Source organism: Miscanthus floridulus, chromosome 12 (assembly GCF_019320115.1).
Source record: "Miscanthus floridulus cultivar M001 chromosome 12, ASM1932011v1, whole genome shotgun sequence".
Taxonomy (NCBI): Eukaryota; Viridiplantae; Streptophyta; class Magnoliopsida; order Poales; family Poaceae; genus Miscanthus; species Miscanthus floridulus.
In genome coordinates, this window is record NC_089591.1 from 41,677,975 (window position 1) to 41,694,770 (window position 16,796).

General features: G+C 44.9%; 3 protein-coding genes across 3 annotated transcripts; all 3 read left to right on the forward strand.

Moving 5' to 3' along the window:
- The first annotated feature begins 457 nt into the window (after window positions 1-457).
- LOC136495182 (uncharacterized) lies at window positions 458-1,578 on the forward strand. Its single transcript, XM_066491169.1, has one exon. The coding sequence runs from the start codon at window positions 535-537 to the stop codon at window positions 1,333-1,335; it is 801 nt and encodes a 266-aa protein (XP_066347266.1). The 5' UTR covers window positions 458-534; the 3' UTR covers window positions 1,336-1,578.
- A 1,636-nt stretch (window positions 1,579-3,214) lies between these two features.
- LOC136498620 (uncharacterized) lies at window positions 3,215-4,900 on the forward strand. Its single transcript, XM_066494508.1, has one exon. The coding sequence runs from the start codon at window positions 3,365-3,367 to the stop codon at window positions 4,691-4,693; it is 1,329 nt and encodes a 442-aa protein (XP_066350605.1). The 5' UTR covers window positions 3,215-3,364; the 3' UTR covers window positions 4,694-4,900.
- Window positions 4,901-9,066: 4,166 nt separating this feature from the next.
- Window positions 9,067-16,712, forward strand: LOC136496489 (protein transport protein SEC23 D-like). Its single transcript, XM_066492190.1, has 14 exons — window positions 9,067-9,532; window positions 9,622-9,696; window positions 10,311-10,364; window positions 10,460-10,632; window positions 10,755-10,941; window positions 11,069-11,208; window positions 11,280-11,434; window positions 12,093-12,174; window positions 12,263-12,378; window positions 13,377-13,469; window positions 13,863-13,986; window positions 14,517-14,788; window positions 15,961-16,172; window positions 16,277-16,712. Exons 1-14 carry the CDS (start codon window positions 9,199-9,201, stop codon window positions 16,483-16,485), a joined length of 2,226 nt encoding a protein of 741 aa, XP_066348287.1. The 5' UTR covers window positions 9,067-9,198; the 3' UTR covers window positions 16,486-16,712.
- The last annotated feature ends 84 nt before the right edge of the window (window positions 16,713-16,796 follow it).

Here is a 16,796-nt window from a genome sequence, read left to right on the forward strand (position 1 = left end):
GGCATTCACCCGGTGCTCAGCTATGGGTCGTCGTCTTCTGGGCCTTCGCCTTCGCTCCCTGGCCTTCGCCCAGCCAGAGGGTGCAAGCGAAGGTCTCTCCCAAGATGCCTGCAAAATCATCAGCTTATACATTTTTGTTATTGTTAGTCTATGTAGTTGAGGTGGAGTTCAGCCTTGGTGGCTTATGGAGCTGTGTCACAACGGTAACAGCCATGTTGGCTGAAGTGGAAACCGCAGTTGACACGTAGCCAAAGCAACACAAGACACCCATCATTAGCCTCCGTAACCACCTTATAACCCGGACTCAACTACCCTCGCAATTCGCAACGGGTACTTGCCAGCGGTCACCGTCCACCGCAAGATTTTCAAAATCACCGCACCTTTGGCGCGTCGTCACCTTTTAAGGCGAGAGCGCCCAACTCCTCGCTTGTCAGTCACTCGCACTCACTCGCGAGCAGCCAAGATTGCTGCAGCTCGATCGATCTGGACCACCTCTTCTGCGTCGGCGCCCGCGGCTCCGGCTTCGCAGAGTCCATGTCCAAGGTGGCGTGCGAGATGGCCGCCGCGCTCCCCGACGCCAGCGCCGTCCAATCATGTGGCCGCGGTGGTGCTGGCAGCGCCAGCCCTCGTGCCGACGACGACGCGGGCGTGCCAGCGGAGTCGGTCCTGCTCCGGGTTCCGGACGGCGTCGGCTTGACCCATCTGTTTGGCGCGGCGCTGCGGCGGGACGGGTCCACCAAGGGCAGCTCCAACCCGAAGGCGGCCGCCGAGGCGGCGACGCGCAAGGGCGCGCCGATGGCGGCTGACTCGAGGAGGTTGCCGGCCACGACGACGGCCAGCAGCAGCAAGACCGCCGTAGTCATCGGTGTTCTGCCGGCGAGCAAGGTGGTTGCCAAGGAGCGTCGCGGTCGCGGTCGCGCTCCCGGCCGCGTCGTCGTCGCCCGCGCGTGGCGCCGGCCGGCGGCAGGGGCCAGGGTCTTCGCGAGCGAGGCCGTGGGGCCGGAGCCCGTGTCCCCAAAGGTGTCCTGCTTCGGGGCCGTACTGTCGGAGACGTCTGCCGCGGCGCCGCCCGGTGGTTCGCAAGAGGAAGAGGAAGGGAGCGGGTGCTGGGCGAGCCTGGGGACCGCGCTTCTTGGCCTATGTCGCGACAGCAATGATCGTGATGGCCACCTCTGCCGCGCGAGCGAACCAAGTTCGAAGGCCACGGCCCCGGGGCCTCAGCGGCAGCGCGTCGCCGTGATGTCGCCACCGCGGCCGGTGGCGCCGGGGCTGGGAGACGTGAAGCGCCTCGCTTCGCGGCGGTGGCCGGAGACCATGGCGCGGGGGACGGTTTGAATGTCCTCCCGTACGTGCTTCGAGAGGCACGGCGGCGGCAGCCTTGTACGACGTCCACGGACCACGGTTGCCAATGCAGCACCGTCTCCCTCCTCGGACCTGCTCCTGACCGTTCTATTGTCGTGTGGTGTGTGTACGTGTGTGCCTGTGTGACCTTTTTCTGTTTGTTTGCAAGCTGCATCTCGTGCCTTGTGTATCGACATTCGGCTCTGTCCCGTTTCTTTGTCACTCAAGTGGATATATCCGTTGCAATTTGACCTTTATTTATTTATACAAATTCTCAAGATGAAGGCGCTCAGCTGAAAAGTTGAAAAAAGCTTGGGCTTAACAAGTGACAAACTGATAAAATCTGCGAAAAGAAAAGATTTCCTCCCTAGAAAAAAGTCACAAACTTTTGGGCTCGCGCGAGATTAGGTGTGTTTGGTTGAGCTGTGGCTGTGGAAAAAAAGCTGCCGTGGGCTGTAAGCTGTGGGAAAGCTGATGTGGGCTGTGAGCTGTAGAAAAACTGAAAGCTGTTTGGTTAAATAAGTATAAAATATACCTTCTATCTTTATCTCTCTTGAAACAACTATGAAAGAGCTTTTTATTCCACCAATTTCGAAAAGCAGAAAGCCAAAAGCCAAAAGCAGGGTCAAACCAGCTTTCAAAAATGTACTACGGAAAAGCTGTTGCTTCTGAAAAAGCAGCCTCCAAAAACAACCCTTTGATTAAGATTTTGACTTTTAGGATCAAAAGCCAAAACCAAAACCCAACCAAACTCACCCTGAAAGTCCAAACACCCATATTTCAGTACTCCAACAGGCAGCGCCACTTTTTTTTTTTTTTTTGGTTTCTGCGCCTTCCTCCCCTGCCGTTCTGCTCAATGTTCTAAATAGCGGGATATAGCGTCCGCTATAGCGGGATATAGCGGTTGAGCAGGGCGGCCGCTAGGCATCGACACTTTTCGCGCTATGAGATCGCTGACGCTAATAGCGGCTAATAGCGTGCGAAATCCGCTAAATCAAGGTTCATTTAGCACCGCTATCCAACCAAAATCGACATGGGCTTTGAATTCTGTTGGGCTAAAATCGCGCAGGCCCAAAACAACTCGATAGAGCTGGTGGATTGAGCTACGTTGTCATTCTTCTTGAAATCTCAGTGACCAAAAGTGCTGGCGGCGGCGACGACGACGTCGGGTCGGTGGCGGCGGGCGGCTGCGAGCCTACGACTTGGCCTGAGGTACGAAACAGGAGCTGCAAGCCATGAGGAAGATGCGGACGCAGCCACCTTGGGCCATCTGCGCGCTGGCCAGGTATTGTCAGCAGCCTTCGATTAGATTAGATATGATTTGGTTCTTTATGAACAAAGCAATACCGATGAGCATCTCTGTACTCAAGTTCGTGATTAAACTATACCGATGAGCATCTCTGCATCTCTGAACTTTTGATTTATGTTCAGGATGAAAAAAAAATCATGATGGAAAAAAATGCAGAAGTCCATCTTATTATGGCAGTGATTTCTGTTGCCGTTGCTCATACTGCCAACATTCATACTTGATTAGATTTATGTGAGTTGATTAATGATGTCTGCTTTGTCAATTTTTTATACTTGAGACATGATGGTTGGCATCTTAATACCTAATACTTGGCATATTTTTTTTCTCGGCCGCTAAATGGCTTAGCCGGTTATGTAGCCTGCTATAGCCTTTCTTAGCCTTTGAGAGAGACAGCCGCTAAGGTGCTTAGCCCGCTATTTAAAACATTGGTTCTGCCACAGCCGACCGTTGGAATGAACCCCGCATCGGCATCTCCCACCACGTCCCACCAGCACGAGAAAAATTAAGGAAAAGAAACCGACATCTCCAGCAGCCCTGCCCTTCCATGACCGTTGCACAGTTCAAACCCCTCAAAACGGCCACTCCCCGGAGCCAGTCAAGCGAACACCTCAAAGCGAAAGCCAAAGCTGCGAAAGCCGCGGCGGTTAGAAGAGAGCAGAGCAGAGGCAGACCGAGAGCCGAGAGGCACGCGTGGGTCGTAGCGAGCCAGTGTCCATGGGGTGCATCTCCTCGAAGCTCCTCCCGCCGGGGCCAGGCGGCGACGGCAGGCGCGCCACGGTGCGCGGCCGCGTCGAACACGTCGTCTCCCTCACCTCCACCACCTACGGCGTCCTCGACCTCCACCCCAAGCACGGAGGAGCCGTCCTCGCACCTGCCGCCGCTGCTGACGAAGAGGTGGAGAAGGAGGAGCAGCCGCCGCAGGACAAGCCGATAAGCAAGGAGTGGAAGCGAGCCAGCATGCGTCCGCCGCCCATTGCGGTCCCGAGCGCCGACAAGAAGCCGGCGACGGGGAAGCCGGAGTCCGGCCTGGAGGTCATCAACGCGTGGGAGATCATGGCCGGGCTCGAGGAGGCCTACGCCGCCGCGGCCGGGTCCCCGCCGGCGAAGAAGCCGTCCAAGCCGGGCCGGTGGTCGCCGGCCAGGGTCATCGCTATGGCCCTGCCGTCGCCCAAGAGGTCGGCGACGAGGCGGAAGAACACGCCGGGGAAGGAGAACAGCCCGCTCCAGCGCTGCTCGGGGAATCTCAGCAACAAGGACAAGGACAAGGACAAGCCCGGCGATATCGACAGCGACAGGGTGCTCCGCCCGTACAATTCCATCGACAACTCCAAGCTGTCGATGGCGTCCAAGAGGTTCTCCCCGGGCAGCGCGCGGATCGTCCGCAAGCCCGGCACTGCCGAGACCGGCGGTGGCGGCACCGGCATGTCCTCGTCGCGGCGCAGCCTGAGCCCTCTGTTCGACCCGGAGCTGCTCGGGTCCATCGAGCGCGAGCTGTCGGAGGAAGGAGCCCACATCAAGCGGATGGTAGGGTCCGAGAAGCCCAAGCACCCGAAGGCAGCGCCGCCGGCGATCGTGGCCGAGGGGAAGTGCCCGCCTGGTGGCGCCGAAGCCGTCGTCCTCTACACCACCACGCTCCGCGGCATCCGCAGGACCTTCGAGGAGTGCAACGCCGTGCGCGCGGCGATCGGGGCCCACGACGTGAAGGTGATCGAGCGGGACGTGTCCATGGACTCGGGCTACCGCGAGGAGCTGCGCCTGCTGCTGGGCGGGCGGGAGGTGCGCGTGCCCGCCGTGTTCGTGCGGGGCAGGCACGTCGGCGGCGCCGCTGAGGTGGCCAAGCTGGAGGAGGAAGGCAAGCTGAAGGCGCTGCTGGAAGGCCTGCCCCGGGCGCGGGTGTGGTGCGCGGGCTGCGCCAGCGTGCGCTTCGTCATGTGCCGCGACTGCAACGGCAGCCGCAAGGTGCTCGACGCCGAGCGCAAGGAGACGGTCAAGTGCGGCGAGTGCAACGAGAACGGCCTCGTCCGGTGCCCGATCTGCTCGTGAATCGCCGCCGCGAACGGTGGGGTGGATCTGGCGACTGATTGGTGGTGTGAAAGGTGTGCATTGCTGTGTTCCATTGGGTTGATCTGCCTGTCTACCCGGCTGCTTTCGATAATGCTAATAACCGACAACCGTGTGTTTTTTTCTCTCTCCCGGCACACGGTTTTCTGATCATCAGATCGCTGGGTCTGTCCATAGTTGACTGTGTCATCCCCACCGATTTAGCTATCTGTTTTTTTCCTTGTCGCTGACAAGTTGTTCTGCAAGTCTTCTCTCGTTTCATTTCATCGTCTCCCCCCGACAACAGCGACTATAGAAAAAAATCGTCTCATTTTATAATATATTATTTATTTTTATTCTTGTCTAACTATAGAAAAAATTATGACTTATTAATTGTCTTTATGTCAACATTTATATTATTTTTTGTCCTTGCCTAACTATAGAAAAAAAATTATGATTTATTAATTGTCTTTGTGTCAACATATATTAGATTTCGTTAGGTTTGTATAGTTTTGTGTATCAGGTTTTTTATAATCTGATTAGAAAATTGCAGCTACAATTTTATTATAAAATATATGCAATAAGCATGGTGGCCGTTGGCGATCAAATGGTGTTAGAATTCGTGAGCAACTGAATTTGTTTCTCATAGAAATCGTGTGTTTTACATAGAATTAACAACCGTGTGCTATAGTTGGTCATGAAACACATGAATATAATATAGGCATCCTCTTTGATTTTGCTATATATGCGAATTGCGAATTGCCAAGTGCTTGTTGCTCTCGGCAACAGCGAACTGATTCATTTTGTTGCGTGTGTAGTTTAATTACCTAATTTAATCAAATGTAATTTGATTGCTTCTCGTGGACTATGTGCTGATGATTTGGGAATTGAGATGTGTCTGCTCTCTTCTCTCCAGTGTCGATCTGCCTTACATTTGAGTTTCCCGCTGGCCGCTGATAATGCAAAGAATTGCAGAAATAAACGTCTTTGTCCCGTTGTTCTCACACGGAAAGACAATAAACACGAACCAAGCAGGTCTTCTTTTAAACACGGAACCGGAGCAAATTTACGGTTTTCAGGTTTTGTGATTTATAACACGCTGACGAGGAAGAAGCATCAGATCTCCTTTCCATTTGACTCGAACCTGATAAATGTTTTCACATACGTCGTGATGACCAGATGGGTAAGATAATGCAAACTTCTTATGTTGGGAAGCATAGCATTATCGTTGTCAGCTTCCAATCATCAGGTCATAATGACAAATGGGTTGAACACTTTTCCGTTGTTTTGATTCCAGGATTAGACTCCTTTTCATTCTTTCAACTAGAAAATGAAAACTACCATTTCTAGTCAAGTTTACATGACATTTCCCAAAAGAGAGACAATTTGTTTTACTTCTTTTTTTCAGAAAAAAAAAACTGAATGACAAGTTTAATTGTCTGGTGTAGTAATAAAGCTACAAGCAATATGACAAGCGAGCATATACCGCCTTTCCATGAAAAATAAAGTGCATGTTTGGTATGACTCCTCCCCCATGCTCCTTCGAAGCAGATGAAACTGTGAGGAGCTACAAATCGTAGCTCTGACTTTTACACAAAATACGGCTCTGGCTCCTCTTGCATGAGAAAAATGGCTCCTCCTCTTGAGGTGTTCAGTACTCCTCCATTTCCTCTAATGAAGATGTTGCTAGAGCTGAAGCCGTTCCAAACAGGTCCTAATAAACCGATCAGAGTAGTGCCGCTTCACTATGGCATGGAAGTTTTACTTCATGGTGGCCACCTGAACTATATGGACACATGCAGCCGAGATAATGTATTTAGACATGTCATGGCATTGATTTTACGTTTGTCTAGTGTTATCCTAAACGGTAAACAACCAATCATTTGTTGTTTATATACTATTCAGGCAAAACGACCACTTAAACGGGTAAAATGGATGTTTAAATGGAATAAACAGATGATTAAATGGAAATAGCATACCGTTGTGTAACATTAAACATGGTGTATTAGGTGAAACCGTGTGTTTGCCACCATATCACATGCTTGCACAAAAAAGTTTGCTTGCAACCAATAAAGCATTCACTTTAGACATGTAAAAATATATTTTGAGTTTGACCCCTCGATAGCTACATACATGTGCATAAGGCGTTGCACATGCGTTGGATAACCATACAATTCTATGGATGGCAGGGAATAAGAGTGCCTTCTATATTAAGGGGCAATAAGTTTATCATATACATGTCATAGAACTAATATCTTATGTTCACCGCCTTAGCTAGATACGGACAACTTGTCACCCATGGAACTGATGACGCAGTAACCCTAACACTCAGATTTCCCCCGGTCATTGAACAACATTAGTAGCATTTGACGCATGCTTCCATCCCCATGCTCGAGCTCCTTTTGCCATTATCACTAGGGGTGAAGCTACACTATGTTTAGGGGTGCATTTGCACCCCCTCCGAATGCAAATACAATGGATTTGATTAAAATTTCACCACATATGTGTACCCCCTACAAGACATATTTATACACTTATAAGACAATTGCACCACCTTCTGATTTGCTCTGATTATTGTTGCCACATGTGCCATACTGCTATGCACCCACATCTTTTCTCGTGCATTACTCTACCTCTTTGACGATCCTCTACCCTACCAGCCGATGATGTTATCCTTGCTTTGCCTTGCTTGTCATCCTTGCATTCGTCATTGTCGGAAGCCAACCTATGGCCGTAGTCATCATCCCTTGAAGCCCCCGATATCAAATGACCCTCCAAACCCAATTCAAACCGCAACCCTAACTCTAACAAAGAAGATTTAACGCTGTGATGTAGGAGCATGGGTGTTTGAGTGGAGAAACTAAGGCTTTCATGAAAAGAACTTAGAAATGCATTCACTATCCATTTTTTCCTTCTTTCACGTATCCTCTTTGACACTATCTTTATACACTAACTAAAAAGATGTGCAAAGACATAACTTTGCCTTAGAAGAAATTATGACCTCTCCGATTACCAACTTGTTTCATCATATCAAAACCGATAATCACGCGTTTAAATCCTTACTAAGTTAGAGTTATAAATAAAAGTGCCCAAAATTTGCAAAGGCGTTCAAAGTACCATTTCTTTTGACCGTTCCTAAACGGTAAATAGCTAGTCACTTGTCATTTAGTCATTATTCGAGCAAAATGGTCACTTAAAATTCGAGCAAAATGGTCACTTAACAGGTAAAATGGATGTTGAAATAGGATAAATGGCCAATCAAATAGAAGTAATGTACCATTTAAATAGTGTGTATTAGGCGAACGATGTGTTTGCCATCATAGCCACATGCATGCACAAAAAGGTTTGCCTATGCAACCAATAACACATTCACCTTAGACATGCAAAAAATGTTTTAGATTCGACTCTTAGTAGCTACATACATGCGCATAAGATGTTAGCACATGTAACTAGAGATAAGTTTACCATAGACATGTCATATAACTAATACCATACGTTTGTCGCCTTGGCTGACATGGACAACTTATCACCCGTACAACTGATGACACGTTAACCCCTAACACTTAGATTTTTTAGTCTTTGGACAACATTAGTAACAATTGACGCATTCTTCCTTCCCCATGTTCGAGCTCCTTTTGCCATTATCGCTATCACACGTGTCATACTACTATGCACCCGCAACCTTTTTCTCGCACCTATTACCATATCACCCTACCTCTTTGGTCCTCTACCCTACCAACCGGCGATGTTAACACCGCTTTGCCTTGCTTGTCGTCCTTTGCATTCGCAATCAACACAAGCTAGCCTATGTCCACAGTCATCTGAAGAGATGACCCTCTAAACCCAATTCAACCCGTAACCCTAACTCTAACAAAGAAGAGGCATGGTCGTGTGAGAGGAGAAACTCTAGTTTTCATTAAAAAAAAAGTTGAAACGTATTAGATACCTATCTTTTTTCCCCTTCTTTCACATATCCTCTTTGTCGCTATCTTTATACACTAACTAAAAAGATGTGCAAAGCCATAACTTTGCCTTGAAGAAATTATTACCTCTCCAATTACCAACTTGTTTTGTCACATCAAAAACAATAATCACACTTCTAAATCCTTACTAAGTTAGAGTTATAAATAAAAAAGCGCAAAATTTGCAAAGACGTTCAAAGTATCATTTCTTTTGCCATACATACGATGATGCAAATCGGTTGGCTTCAAGTCAAAATTTCATACTTGGCACAGAGCCCATGTGATTAGAGATTCCTCAATCCCCACACCTTGATCAGGAAAAGTATCAGATCGTTTGGTTCATTCCAGCCATCAAGATCACAAATCACAATAGACGCTCCTGATCAGCTTCCGTGGTGTGTTTCATTTCCAGTCCAGCACACAAAGGCCCCCGCCGGCTGCCCACTGGTTAAACCGCACCAAAACACTCGAGGGACACAGTCACACAGCTTCCCTGAGATCTCTCGTCACGTCGCCAGATCCAAGCCCCAAATCCGCGCGGCGGCAATGGCGGTGCGCGCGAGCCTCGCCTGCTTCCCCTCCAACCCCGCGCTCCACGAGGCCTGCATCATCCCGTGGGGCGTCGCCGTCACTCCGTTCTCTGCCACAGATGAGCGCGGCTCCAAGCCGGCCACCGGCGCCGAGGGCCACCTCCTCCCCCGCTGCCAGTCCTGCTTCGCCTACTTCAGCTTGCTCTGTCCGCTCGACCGCTGGTCCTGGAACTGCGCCGTCTGCGGCGCCGAGAATGACCTCCCCGCCGACGCCGCCGCGCGCTACGCCCGCGACGGTGGCCACGACCCGCCCGAGATGCGCTCCGCGTTCGTCGACCTCCTCCTCCCGGGTACACGCCTCTCTCTCGCCGTTCTGATTGGATGCAGCGCGCTGTGGTACGGTGCGGTATTGCGGTAACGTGGTGGTGGAATTTTGCAGGGGAGGAGGGCGAGGGGGCAGCGGCAGCGGCGGCGGCTCCGACGCCCGTGTACGTGGCGGCGATCGACTTGTCCTGTAAGATCTTCAGTTCCTTCACAAGCTGTACACGTTTGACGCTAGCATAGCATTTTAGTGATCGGTACACGTGACTTTGTTCCTATAAAAAATATGGCAACGAACTGGTAATCATGCCTTGAATTTGGTACATTATGGTTCTTATATTGAGTGCCTGCAGAGGGTCGTCATAGATTGACACCTGCTGGTGCCTACTGTGCTCATGCCCTAAAAGGCTAAAACTTAGTCCAATGGGTGATAGAGTGATTGATATTGCCATGGGGGTGTGTAGTTGGTTGCTTTTATATAGTTGTAAAAGGGAAACAATGTTGCAGCATTATGATGATTGATGAACACAGTTTCAAATTCCCTTTGAATGATGAAATCCGTTTCCATTAACATAGTGCTTGACTTTTGGTGTTCCTAGCCAGTCAAATCTTTAGCCACAATTTGTTAGGCTTACAGCTTAAGCTATACTATCTTGTCTGATAAATGAATCATTAAGTTTTCCACAAACTTAAATTCAATAGTACATTCTGTGATTTTTTATCTATACCTTTTGTACTTTCTCTCTCCTCCTCTTTTTGGTGAAATTCAGCTGTTTCTGATGATTGTTTCTTCATATTGCATTTTAGCTTCAGAGGAGTTCTTGGAGCTAGTCAAAAGTGCTCTTCAAGCAGCTCTTGAAGGTGAGCTTAAGTCCTTGGAGCTAATCTTTTGTTGAAGCATAATACCTGGAGTTTTCATAAAGCTATATATAAACTAATCTTTTGTTTCCATGCAGCTCTTTCGCCAGGATCACTATTTGGACTTTTGACATTTAGCAGCAAAATAGGATTATATGATGTCCAAGGTCCAATACCTATTGTGAAGAATGTGTTTATCCCTCCTGATTCGGATGGTGCCTTACAAGTTGACCTTGAAGATATCATGCCCCTTTGCTCATTTTTGGCTCCTGTATGTAAATTGTGCTGTTAGTTACAATTTTCTCCTTATTTGTATTTGGCTCTGGCTTTTTGGTCCCAGAATATTCATCTGACTTGTACTGTATTTGCTAATATCAAGTTACATCTTAACAGATTGATAGTTGCAAAGATCGCATTACTGAAGCACTTGAAACAATTAAACCAATGTCTTCCTGGGAAGTAGCTGCAAATGCGCACGATGGACAGGATCATGTATTGCATCATGTACGTGGTTTTGGTGTAGCGTTGGATGTTCTTATCAACTATCTAAGTTCAGAATATGGAAATGCGTTCGAGCTTGGTATGTTAATGCCTTGAGCCTTTTACCACACTAATGTTTGTTATTTTGTTTCAAGACTGGGTCTGTGGTACTTGACCTCGTCTGCCCCTATAACTTGCCCTGATAATTTTCTTTTTTAAAAAATCAGCTAGGATATTTGCATTTTTAAATGGTCCACCCAATTATGGGGCTGGGCAGCTGGATATAAGTGAGGACCAAAATGCTGGTAAAGCAAGGGGTGCTGATCATGTATTACTGCAGGAGCAGACAAGTTTCTATAAAAATCTGGTAATTTTGCACAGAGATTAGTCAATACACTATGAGAATATTTTAGAATATATCTGATTGGCATATCACAGGCTACTAGTGCTGTTCAAGCAGGTGTGTGCGTGGACCTTTTTGCAATTACAAATGAATACACTGACCTTACTTCCCTGAAAGTTCTGAGTGTTGAGAGTGGTGGATCACTGTTTCTGTATTCAAGTACAGATGAATCAACACTTCCGCAAGATATGTAAGTTTAGTCACCATCTTTATGTTTCTCATGTATTCAGCAGTTAGATCATGACTTAAAATTAAATTTTATTTAGATGATTTATTGTTTCCTTTACCAGATTTATTGGGTAAATGCTTAGGCTATTCTTCTTTATACCAATAGTGGAGAGCTGTCCCTAATAATAGATTATCAAATTTTTATTATGTGGTCAATGTTTTAGTACTGGATTATGTTGAATTTGCTTAAACCCAAACAGCACGATGAAAATTAATGTTAGTTCTTGGTCGTGTGCTGCCTAGATGTCCATGCTATAAGATAGATACCAAAATGTATAAAACATGAATGCATTCTGCATATTCTTTATGCGCACTGGTTTTATATACTTGTAGTAGCATATAAGGTCTCATAACACTTTTGATTATGGAATGGCGAAACCAAGGTGATACAAAGTAAAGGCTAACAAATCCACACCCATAAACAAGATGGCATTAATAACTTGATGCTACCATGGATAGGGAATTCTTGATTCTTCTAGATCCTTGGATTTTGAAACAAGATAAAGAACAAATGATCTGCCGTATCATTAAAAAGAGTAAGTAGCTACAAAGCAGTAGTGCAGTGTACCTACAAAGCAGTAGTGCAGTACTCTGATTTTTTTTATCTGCCTTTTGTTCAGATACAAGATGTTGAGTCGTCCCTATGCTTTTGGATGCGTAATGCGATTGAGAACATCATCACAGTTCAAGATTGCTGATTCTGTAAATACTCTGAGGGATATGTGCATTACTTACATCAGCTTCTTCATATGTTGTGTCTGACATGTTTATTTTCTTTTATGTTCAACAGTATGGCCATTTCTTCCCAGATCCTCAGTACATGCATGTTCAACACATAAATTGTTGTGACTCTTTTGCTACATACAGTTACGACTTTGAGTTTGAAAAGGATTCACAATTTTCCAGGTAACAAACATTCTATTTCCAGGCTTTCCCATAATACATGCTTTCCATAAGTTAACCCTCATTTTTTCCCAACCATAAGTAATATGGGATTTGCCTTCTGTACTTTGACATATAGAAACTTATATTATTCTGCATCCTTGGTCGTTAGTAGTAATTAGTTGCGCAAAATTGTTTCTAGGTTGTTGTATCAGAAAATCAGATTTTCCCCTACTAGCTGGAATGACCTAGAAGGCTAGGACTGCCAGTGGGTATAAGCCTTCTTTATTGAAGTCCTAATTGATTTCATATGTCAAGCCTCTGTTGAGGCTATCAGTGAGTTGAGTTTAGATCAAAATAACATGTTTATTTGTGCCTGGCCAAGATGGTAAAGTGGAAGCCGATTTCTTGTCACCATAATGATCAAATCAATAAGAAATTTTGGAATACATTGACATGTCACACCTTCTCCATATGTCCCACATATTATACTCATAATTTCTTCCATAGTTTTTGTATATCTTTCTTTTGTATGGAATATTTCACCACTAATCAAAGGACAAGAAGCCTATAATTTATCTAAGGCAAATAGAGAATTCCAATATTAATTAGTGGAAATGAGAATATGATAACCTTTTAATTGATGTTCCAACATCATCCTGACATTTGGGATCTAAAATGAGTCCGTACAATGATGAAAGACAGCATAACTGGATATTTCCTACGAGGGCCTAAGTAGTATGCTATGCATATACGTCTTAGTGTCTTACAAAAATGAAACAAAGTTGTCTAAGAAACATGTTGCAATGGTTAATTGCAATTACTATTAATTGCATTAGAAACAAATTTGAACAGCTAATATGTAAAAAGTAAACAACCCGCTGTGCAACTGTATGGCTACTAGCCCATTACATCAGTCACACAAGATAACTGTAAATCTTCAACTAAATAGTTTGAACTGTTCTGTAAATGCACAATTTATCTTCTAAATTCTTATGGCGCCATTTTTTTTGTGCCTGCAGGAAGTCAAGGCCTCCTATTATTCAAATTGCATTTAAGTACACAGTGCTTGTGCACAATGGTGATACATCAGATTTTCCAAATTCTGGGAGCAGGTACATTTGTTTACAGCTTGTGATCAGTCATTCAAGTAGTGCATTACTGTTTTCAAGTCCAATGTTCAAGTAGTGTGCTCATATTTCTGTGCAATCTCTATATGTATCATTTATGGTTTTAGTCATTTTAGTGTCAATATTACTATTCTGAAATATTCTCAAATCTCAATCTTAATTGACACCCTGCTGTATGTTTCTTATGTGCGAGATGTCCATCTTTCAGTGTAGATAATATAAACAAAGTAAACTTTGTGCGCTTCTGTAATGTTTAGTATGCAACTTGCTTGTTAGGCATTTTCTGATTGGTAGCTTGAGTTTTGATATTCTAGCAGAAATTTGTATACACAAATGTAGGGTGATGATATATTTTGTAACGTAATGTACCTTTGCCAGATCTAAATACTTGTTGGAGAGGAGGCTAAGAGTGCGGACTATCCAGTACAACACAACTGCTAATATCTGGGACCTTTACGATTTTGTTGATCCAGATGTTGTTTTGACAATACTAGTACACCAGGTAGAATCTTTATCAATATTTTGTTGATCGAGCACAAGTCTGATTCGTTGTTTGTTGTAAGCACATGATTTTGGTTATTGTCAAAGCAGTGACTGTTGTCCCCTTACTACAACTTTGCTACAATTACAATCGGTAACCAAGTGGTACAGTGAATTTCTTCAGTCCAGCAAATGTTGAATTCCCCTATTTGAAAAATGCATTGTCCGATTTTGTGTTAAGATGCAAGAAGAGATCAGTGTTGGACTGTCATGGTAAAGACTAAATAGTGTAACCATAATTTAGAACAAGAAATTCTATCATGGTTTAAACTCAACATCTCATTTACCAATGCACAATCCTAAGGGGACATACTGTATGTGACTGCCTGATTTCACTTTGCATTCTGAACATATATATGCCCTTGCCAATACAAATTCCAGCTTGCTGACCAAAGTACAAAACAAAAAAGAGAAATGTGTTAATGATTGCCATGCCTATCTGTTTCACAGAAGGTCATTCAATTTCAGATTTAAACAGAGTTCCATTTTCAGGTTATTTTGGCTTCTTTAAGTGATGAGCTGGAAACAAGGCTGTGGCTCCAAGATTGGTTGGTGGTTGTCATTGCTCAGTACAACAAAGCATACAAGAACGTCACATCTGGAGGTGGTACTGAGACATATAATATTGATGTTAATTTCTCGCACTGCTCACAACTGCAGCCTCTGTCACGGTTTGTGTTTGCTATTCTATTAAGCCCCCTGCTTCAAGTCAGCAGTGAAGGCATTCATCCAGATTATGTGACATATTTGCAATGCCTCTTGAGGTAATGTCTCTTCTTCTGTAATGAATCCTAGTTCATTAGGTGTAAACACTTCCGAGAGGATAGCCAGGTGTAGTCAACTACTAGGGGAGTCATTAGACTATAGATTGGAAAGTCTTAAAATTGATTCTTTATCACTTTATTGATTCCAAAGGGCTAGCAAGGGGCCATATATAAACCTTAGCCACCTGACTAACTGTAAGAGCATCTCCAAGAGACTCTATTTCCTTTCTAAATGCTAGGAATAGAGATTTTGGTGAAAAACTATCCTCCAACAGCTTCTCTAAATGGTTATCCAAATATAGCCATTTTCTATTCCGTATTTTCGCTAGCCAAAAATAGAAGACAAGAATGGCTCTCTAGACTGCGCACGAGAAAGCGATTTTTATGCAAATGACTCTCCAAATGATGATTTAGAGAGTGAGATTTAGAGAGGCTCTTGGAGATGCTCTAAGTCTGTAACAACTTGACTAGCAAACTCTAGATAACATGAGAGCCTAACAAACAATAGATATCCTAACTAATCTGTCTTAACCTGACTAATCTCATGCTGAAGTACCGAGGTACTATTCGTGTGCCTTAATAACAACTCTGGCATACCGTTAGCTTGTTATAGAACTTAGCACTAGCTAGGGAAAAATACAAATTTATGTAGTTTGTTGAGCTTAAAGATGAGAGCTTGTAACGTTTCTAAGAAGAACAAGGATTTTGAGCCCATGATCTGATCCCTCCTGTGGGCTGCATTTAAAAAAAATATTGAGATTTCTTGTTTTATTTTCTTATTATCGAGCTATGGAAGTATGGTTTTACATATTTCAATTTGGATGACTGTTGTACGGAGTATCAAACACAGTAGTAAATGTGGAGGCACATTATATGGGTGATGCATGTAAGCTTGAATATGATGCAACCACAGGCATGAAGCTTGTATTATGTCGTGGGTGGTAGTTGAACCAAAGTGTAAATACATTATAATTTACGTGGATCATAGTTACTGATCTCCTACTTATCTGACTAGTCAATTCAAATTTAAGTGTTGGTTTTCTACTTTTCTGATATTTTTCCCATCTCATCTTACTTTTGGTAGTTCAATTTGTGGTGGTTAGTCTGGGAACATCTAAACTTGATTTCAATCGACATTGGATCAATATTATTTACATCTATTTTATGGGCAGTGCACTGGAGCCAGCTTCGCTTCGGCAGGCTATTTGGCCTACGTTGATTTCATACTCCTCCCCCGATGTAGAAGCAGAAGTACATCAATCACTAAGCCGGACCGTGTTAACCAGTGAGAGGCCAATATTTCTTCTTGATGCATACAAAGACCTTCTGGTGTATTACTCACCTACAGCTAGTAGCGAAATCCCTTTTCCTCCTCCACGTGATTGTGAGAATAATATTTTTCTTTCATTCATCATGCACTCTCACCAAGTTATTATCCTACCAATGTGCGCCTCCTCTCCTGTCCTAACAATGAAATGATGTTGGCAGGTCTACTGAGATCAACAGTCGATAGACTAAAACAAGAAAGGAATATAACACCCAAACTGGTTTTCATTCATGGAGCACATGATGACACTACAGAATTCGAGAAATACCTTGTTGAGGATCAGAATTTGGATGGCTCATTATCTAGCTCCACTAGTTTCAGCTCATTCCTTGATGACATTAGAAGTAAAGTGTCTGAGCATAGCATTTGAGGACCAATGTCACCGATCGATTGCTGAACTGTGATGTTATACGGGTGATGACCACCCATGCAACCCAGAAGTACTGTCATGAATAGAAAGAGTCAAAGAGCTGGTGCTATAGTGCTTTGCTGGTTTACCGGCAGACGGTTTTGTATCTATGCTGTGTGTTTGATGGATGCTGCTTGCCACTTTTTACCGACAGCTAGATGAATTTTAAAGCCTTCCTCACTACAATAGTGTGTTTGATGGATGCTGCTCGCCATTTTTTTACCGACAGAGAGATGAATTTTAAAGCCTTCCTCGCTACAATACCATATGAG

Excerpts from the sequence above, each read along its gene's own strand:
- LOC136495182 (XM_066491169.1), top strand. The coding sequence starts at position 535 with ATGTCCAAGGTGGCGTGCGAGATGGCCGCCGCGCTCCCCGACGCCAGC.
- LOC136498620 (XM_066494508.1), top strand. The coding sequence starts at position 3,365 with ATGGGGTGCATCTCCTCGAAGCTCCTCCCGCCGGGGCCAGGCGGCGAC.
- LOC136496489 (XM_066492190.1), top strand. The coding sequence starts at position 9,199 with ATGGCGGTGCGCGCGAGCCTCGCCTGCTTCCCCTCCAACCCCGCGCTC. Across the intron at positions 10,942-11,068 it reads TGGAAATGCGTTCGAGCTTG|CTAGGATATTTGCATTTTTA; the intron begins GTATGTTAATGC and ends TTAAAAAATCAG. Across the intron at positions 14,789-15,960 it reads TATTTGCAATGCCTCTTGAG|TGCACTGGAGCCAGCTTCGC; the intron begins GTAATGTCTCTT and ends TTTTATGGGCAG.